Source organism: Cibotium barometz, chromosome 50 (assembly GCF_041138505.1).
Source record: "Cibotium barometz isolate CiBa-2024 chromosome 50, ASM4113850v1, whole genome shotgun sequence".
NCBI lineage: Eukaryota > Viridiplantae > Streptophyta > Polypodiopsida > Cyatheales > Cibotiaceae > Cibotium > Cibotium barometz.
The window spans coordinates 25,790,394-25,798,063 of record NC_141095.1 but is presented as its reverse complement, the minus strand read 5'-3'; the positions used below and the strand labels follow the sequence as shown (position 1 = coordinate 25,798,063).

The window sequence follows — 7,670 nt, the reverse complement described above, 5'->3', positions numbered from 1 at the left end:
ATTGAACATACATGCAAAACAAGTTGCAAATGCCCATTTGCAAAAGAGTGTCCAACCACTATGTCGTGTTTTTATTGTAAACTTACATAAAGATTAAATGCTAATCAAAGCGTATATAAAAATTTTAAAATTTAAAATTATAGAATAAACCTCCACCCTCGCTCGCTTGCTTGATGATTGCCTTTTTATAGTGAACAATAAAAAGCATAACTACACAAATAATAAATGCAATCAAAACACATCTTGCACCAACTCTAAACTAGGAAATGCCATTATCTTCAAATACTTTGAAATAAAAAATTCTTGCACTGTTAGATCCTTGATCATTGTGATAGTCCTCACCAAAGCTTTGATTGTTCAAAAAAATACACCCCTCACATAGTCCCACTATAGGCAAGACCAGAGCTTTGATCATCGACAATCTCACCAGAGCTTTGACTGTCACCCTCACATAGCCTTGCTATAGGCAAGACCAATTATTCACTAGATTGGAGTTAGGCAGGATACAAACAGAGTCTCCGCCCATCCATAACTTTTTGATCAGCCAATTGGAATGCATGATTTTCCATGATGGGTGCTCCCCACTTTACACATAGTCCAAAGTGGTTACCTGAAACATGCTGAGTTGGATATGGCACCTCATGCCTATAGATCGAGAAAGTGTGGGCAGCCAGTTTCCTTTGGAGTGGGAACCTCCAACCAATGAGTGCCAACCTGCAACACATGTAAACTCCCTGACCTTGCTCTATGTGTAATGGGAGCGCCCAAGGTTGGGTGCCCATCGCTTACATTGGGCGCCCAAGCTATTAGTGCCCGAAACAAATAAATAATAATATTAGTCCTATTCTTTGTTTAAAAAAGGCTATTAAAAAGAGAGAGGGGGGACATTTCCTTGATGCAGCATTTTGGAAGGGGTTCCGGAGCGTCTGGGAAGCGAGGGGCTCCCCTTCGTTATTTGTTGCGCACGTTAACAGGTAACCCCCTCTTTTTCCTGTTTTTGTCGGCCTCTTTGTGTGTGTAATTTTCATATCTGTGTTTTTCTGAGATTGCCCTTACCTGTGAATTGCTAACCCTAATTTTTCCATCTTTCATTTTTGGTGCAACCTTAATTTCTTTGGTTTACCTTGTGGTTTCTTGAAACCCTGGTTTTCAAGAAACCCTAATGTCTCTCTCTCTCTCCCCCCCCCACCAAACAGGGCAGTTCAGGAAGCCCTGATCTTATTAACCCTACTTTTTACGAACTCTGGTCTACGGCAGATAACTTCTGGCCGACATAGCTGTGAACCCTAATGTCCGGCAGAGAGAGATGAAACCATAAAGCTAAGCAGAGGGATTTATGAAACCTCTTAATGGACTTCATTGAACCCTAATAGGTTATTAGATGATTGTGTTTTTTGAATTTACGTATGAGAAGGCATTTGCACTTTGTTGTTTATCGCCTTTTGAATCTTTACTTGGCATGCCTTTCTTTTTGAATTCCCGTCTGCAGATTTGGACCATCCCCCTATGCCTTTTAAATAGCCCTTTCAATGTGTAAAAGTTTGATTGGTTTCTTGCACCCACCAGAGGCCCTTTTTTGGGGGTTTTTTCCTGCCAAGTCTGGTGAGAGCAATTTACGTGAAATTTAAATTATGTGTTTATCATGTTGAAATTTAAGGCTATTTTCCTCGTTCTTTTTTGAAAATCAGAGGACTTTGGCTGTCTATGTTGAGATTGTTTGGGTGGGTGTTTACATGGCGCGTGTGCGTGTGCGTGTGCGTGTGCGTGTGCGTGTGCGCGTGCGCGTGCGCGTGCGCGGGCGTGGGTGCAAGGTCAGGAGGGAGTTGGAGGGGGGTTTTGTGCATGCGTGAGTTTCTTGGGTGTGCAGATAATTCGTCATTTTTTATGATTTAGTTATAGAAAGGCAATTACAGAACAGTGCCCGCAGGAGGTCTGCTCATGCCATGGGAAGGGTTGGGAGTTGGATAGGCAGTATTATCCATCCATGATGGATGAGCCCTGCTTACTGGTTTGGGCTAAGGTTTTACATGCGACTGCATTTGTGTCGCATCAGCGGGCTTCCCACTTATGATTTCCCTCTGGGTATATGCATTTCTTTGCCCGGGTGCTTTATTTTTCTGATTAATATCCTTCTTGTGACAAAGCTGCAGGTTGATGTACCAACTGTGAAGCAACTGCACATTCAACAAAATGGGAACTTTGGTGGCGTGCTTACAATGGAGCAGGAAAGCTGGAAGATGGACAAGGACGAGACAGGGCGTCAGTTGCCTGAGGGACCAATACTGTGCTCAAACAACTGCTGCTTCTTTGGGAGCGCCACGACAATGAATCTTTGCTCTCAATGCTACCGTGATGTTGTGATGAAACAAGTGGCAGAGCTAGCAGCGGCCATGTCAGCCAAGCAGTCCTTGCAAGTGAAGCACCGATTTGGCTGTTGTGGGGGTGGGGTCGTCTACGTAGATAACAATGCTGACACGGTGCTTTCGGTTTCCACAGATTGGCTTGAAGCTCCTGCTGCAAATTGAATTGCTGCTTCTGGCTGTGGCTCCAGAGAGGAAACGTGTGGGCTTAACCGGATTCAAGTGTCGGTGTGGCAACCAGTTCTGCTCCCAGCACCGATACCATGACAAGCACAACTGCTTATTTGATTACCGTGCTGCGGCACGTGATGCCATAGCCAAGGCCAACCCCATCACCAAAGCAGATAAGATCGACAAAATATAGTCTCTTTTCTGGATTTGGTGTTTGGAGTGTTTTTAGTGTTATTTTGCCTGGCAGTTGGTCTGTTTACCAACTGTAGAACCCAGGTTTCCTAAGCTATTTCAGTAGTGTCTTGAAGATTGACATTTGAAATTCTGGACTTTGTAATTGTATAGCTAAATTTTAATCAATTTATATTTTACGTCAGTCTGTGTGCCTCCCCAGAGATAGTAGTCTGTCGTGAAATATAGCACACATTTGTTGTGATTCAGTTCACATTAACCTTCACATTTAAGGCTCTTTCGAGACAAACTTATACTTGTCTGAACCGTGGAGGTCCCGATGACAGGTTGTCAAAGATGGAGCCAACTTGGGTGCAATGTATGCCCTATGAATGGCCTAAGGCTAGCTGCAGAAAGCAAGCCTGCTTCAAGGTTGGTCACGTTGATGGGACACAGCAAGAAGTTGCCCATCAGCTGGACATTATATCAACATTTGGATCTGTCACAAAAGAATGGGAAATGGTGGGTAGGGAGGCTTAATCTTTGGCAGTACTGCCTTCTGCTGTGCTATGGCCAACCATAATCACATCATACGTCCAGTAAAAAAAGGCTGTAATTGCATTGGCAACTTGCATTTTGCAATCAAACCTCAAGGCCAAGAAACATTTTATTCCATGTCTGCAGTTCCCCATGTGGTGCATTTGCCGTCATTTAGCGGATCAACAGCCTTATGGTGGATTGGTAGTGATACAGTTGGATGTTGTAACAACCTTCTCAAAGTTATGGAGGTCTAGAAACAAAGATGAGTTCTAGTGCACGATCATCTTTTAAATTTTTAGCATATGTAAGCTTCTCTAGTTTCGTGTCAATCGACAAAGCACATGGTCAAACCATTGAAGCTTGTCCTATGAACAGAAGCTTATGTACTTTGTAACCAACTACACGAGCAGCATTCTAAGGGAAAACTTGGGTTGGCCTTGGCTGTGGCATCAGCAAAAATGGTGGCCCCTTTTGAGAGACGGAATATCCCATTCCTCTTCCAGCACAAGCTCTTCTTGACACTAAGGCAGCTCAAATCCAAGGGTCTTGAAACAGGAGTATTAGCATGTAGTGGGCAATCCATGTTTCCAATTTTCTTTGCACGAACTTCAATTTCCTTGTAACTGAGAGTCTTGAACCATGAGTATTAGCATGTAGTGGGCAATCTATGTTTCCAAATTTTCTAGTTCGGATTCGAATTCTGTGTATGCTATTGCCAGTAAGAGCTAAGACTTGGTCAGGTTCATGCCTAGAGCTGTGCCAAGACTCAGAGGACTATGGTCAAGTGGTTTGTCAGAGAGCCCTATGGTCATGTGGTTTATCTCAAGAGGATTCATGTGTAATGTAAAGTGAAAGGTTCATAAGCTTTAATTTTCCTTTCAAGGCTATTGAAATTATCAAAATGAGGGTGCTTGTAGATTGAAATTGTGACCCATGGTGGGGATTCATTGTGCCTTTCGTGCTACTAAAGAAATGCTGGGAGTTTGTTTTGATTTGGATCTTGTTACATTAATTCCTCATGATTCTTCATGTTAGGTCTTGAGTCACTTCCTCAAGTTGTCAAGCCTTGGTCTTGTTCATAGTGTTATCCATTGATGGTTACACAACCGTTGGAATGTTCTAGGTTGGGATTCCTTTTTAATGGATTTTGGATTTCTCGTTGGGAGACTTAATGGATGAGTTTTCCACAATGATCACAGATCTTAGAGAGAAGCTTGCATGGTGCAAACAACTCCTTGTATTGAGTGAAAGGAGTTGGTAAAGTTGTGATCACTACTTTAAATGGTAGGACAATTACTCTCTTAGAAGTCTTGTTTGTTCCAGGCATTAAAAAGAACTTGTTAGTCTTTGCCATTGCTAGGGCAGGCCTAGTGGTCAGATTTGTCGATGACGTGTGTGTACAGTTCATGACAGGAGTGATGGAGACATCACTGCGGTATTCAATACTCTAAGCCATACGCTTTATAAGTTGGATAGGTATGAGAGATTAACACATAATGCTTGTTTAATTATTACCACGCGTTCTTTGAGTGACACATAGATAATGACAAAAGTGGGATACCAAGTGAGTATTTTGATAGTTATAGGGTACTTAGTTTCTTAGACTTTTTAGGGTGATATTCAACTATATGCTTTCAATAACTTTGATAGTTACAGGGTACTTAGTTTCTTAGACTTTTTAGGGTGATATTCAACTATATGCTTTCAATAACTTTGATTGGCTAGATATTATGACATACGAATATCCATAGTGGCTTTTACTTTCATCTTGGTGATTCATGTATATCATGGCTCAATAAGAAGCAATTGATGATGGCCACTTGGAGCTGTGAAGTTGAGTACTATAGGGAAGCTTTTACAACGACTCTGGAGTGTATAGCCCATACGTCTTTCGACAGATCTTGGTATTGGACAGCATGCTTGTTTAATTATTACCACATGTTCTTTGAGTGACGCAGAGATAATGGCAAAAGCGGGGTACCAAGTGAGTATTTTGGTAGTTACAGGGCACTTAGTTTCTTGGACTTTTTAGGGTGATCTTCGGCTATATGCTTTCAATAACTTTGATTGGCTAGATATTATGACATACGAATATCCATTAGTGGCTTTTGCTTTCATCTTGGTGATTCATGTATATCATGGCTCAATAAGAAGCAATTGATGATGGCCACTTGGAGCTGTGAAGCTGAGTACTATAGGGAAACTTTTACAAGGACTTTGAAGTGTGTAGCCCATACGTCTTTCGACAGATCTTGGTATTGGACAGCATGCTTGTTTAATTATTACCACATGTTCTTTGAGTGACGCAGAGATAACGGCAAAAGCGGGGTACTAAGTGAGTATTTTGATAGTTATAGGGCACTTAGTTTCTTGGACTTTTTAGAGTGATATTCGGCTACATGCTTTCAATAACTTTGATTGGCTAGATATTATGACACGAATATCAACTAGTGGCTTTTGCTTTCATCTTGGTGATTCATGTATATCATGGCTCAATAAGAAGCAATTGATGATGGCCACTTGGAGCTGTGAAGTTGAGTACTATAGGGAAGCTTTTAGGACTCTGGAGTGTGTATAGTCTATACGTCTTTCGGCAGATCTTGGTGTTGGACAACAGTCCTCAACCTCCATCTTCACAGATAAAACCAGACTGCATTAGCTGTGTTAAGAATCTTATTTTTTTATGCTCGCACAAAGACATTGAGATGCATTATCATTATGTCAGGGAGAGGCTCATTGCAAGAGAGATTAGTCTAGTTTATGTGTCTATTGTTAGTATGCACTCAATGCCCACCTCTCAGCATGTATCCCATTTTGATGTATAATGCACATTTGTTAGGCTCCCATTATAAGGAGTAGCCATGGTGCATATGTTACAAGTGGGAACCCTAGCTTAGACGCCAACGAGGTCATTATCGTGACCATTGATGATGGTTAGGAGATGGTCAGGGATATGAGTGTTAGTTGGGGCTCGGTATGAGAAATATTCTCTAGAATATTCTCTCGGATACCAGGTCCATTATTAGTGGGTAGTGGTCGGTGGGCCGTGTTCTTGATACGCAGGTGGTGATTGTGTTTGTGCAGTGTAACCGTCCTTGTTGTATACGCGTCTACCATATCGCCTAAGTACTATATATGGACATGGTTGCCATGAGCTAAGGTATTCAATGCTTGTGAGTATCCACCTCCTTCTACACTTCGTACATCCTCCATCTAGAGTTTGTTAGATTGCCATCTAAGCTCTACTTGAGAGTGTATGGGTTGACGCACCATAACTTGTACCTCTTTGGTATAATCAGAATTTTAAATTCTCTCCATTGTGTATCTATTACATTGTATATTGTGCTTTGTCTTGATATCTCTTTCCGCTGTGCCATATTCTTATATCTATACACGTCAATGTGGTAGATATGTTCATGAAAGTGCTCTCACGAAAGCAGTTTGAAGTATTTCGCAAAGCTTTAGGCTTATGATTGATCAGCATGATCCTATACATGTTCACATCATTGCTACATGGGAGATTTGTAGCCATTCATATGGTAGTGCTATGTGGACGTAGGCTAATAATGGGATGGGACACTTTTTTTCTCTTTAAAAGTTTTTTTTTTCCGTAAGCGTGTGTACATGCTCTTATGCTCTTATGAGTGTGTGAGTGACCTTATCATGTCACTTCACTTGTACTTCACTCATTCTTATCGATCTACTTCGAGTGTTGTACTTCTTTCTCTCTCTCCTTGCTTGTTGCATTTGTGTGTGTATTGCTATCTAACATAAGAGCTCTAAACCTTCATCTCCACCTTCTTCACTTGCATCTATAAAAAAGAAATATAAGGATTAAAAAATGTATATGTATATGTATATTTAGATTACTATAAAATCTAAAATGCAGTTTCGTTACCTTAAGGCATGCATTGCAAATCTTTTCATTGTAACTAATTCTCGCTTCCATAGTGTAATGCATTTGAATCTATCAAATACTTCTTTCAATCATTTATTAGTCTCTTCTTTTTTACTATGAACTACTCTCATGGATTTATTATTATATTCAAGACCTTTCAATTGCACCTAATCTCTTATTTGACATTCTAGCATTTCATCAATCTTCCTAGACCTGTGTTAGTAAGACCCTTCACATCTTCTTCTAACTTTAAGCACTTCTTGTAGTGATTACAAAGTTACACTTAACCTACCTTGCATAAGTTGCATATATAGTTGAACATCGTATAAAACACTATGGCACATTGGAGCTCTTGATGCATCACTATAGAAAGGTTTACAGTATCCTAACAACCCATGATCACCTTCACTAACATACGTCACCAAGGATGAACTTCAAAAGGGAGGATTTGTATGGTGTAATATAACTTTTGGGGGTATAAATAACCATCCACCCACAAATCAATATTTGTCTTTCCTTGTCTTTGATAT

The 7,670-nt window shown here is 40.7% G+C and overlaps 1 protein-coding gene across 1 annotated transcript; it reads left to right on the top strand.

Annotated features, from left to right (window-relative positions):
• Window positions 1-1,760: 1,760 nt before the first annotated feature.
• Window positions 1,761-2,907, top strand: LOC147609979 (zinc finger A20 and AN1 domain-containing stress-associated protein 6-like). Its single transcript, XM_086787114.1, has 2 exons — window positions 1,761-2,414; window positions 2,461-2,907. Exons 1-2 carry the CDS (start codon window positions 1,992-1,994, stop codon window positions 2,722-2,724), a joined length of 687 nt encoding a protein of 228 aa, XP_086643240.1. The 5' UTR covers window positions 1,761-1,991; the 3' UTR covers window positions 2,725-2,907.
• Window positions 2,908-7,670: the final 4,763 nt, after the last annotated feature.

What these genes read in the sequence shown, in the direction of transcription:
- LOC147609979 (XM_086787114.1), top strand. Translation starts at nt 1,992, where the DNA reads ATGAGCCCTGCTTACTGGTTTGGGCTAAGGTTTTACATGCGACTGCAT. An exon ending in CAGCCAAGCAGTCCTTGCAA is followed by an intron (nt 2,415 to 2,460) that starts GTGAAGCACCGA and finishes TCGTCTACGTAG; the next exon opens with ATAACAATGCTGACACGGTG.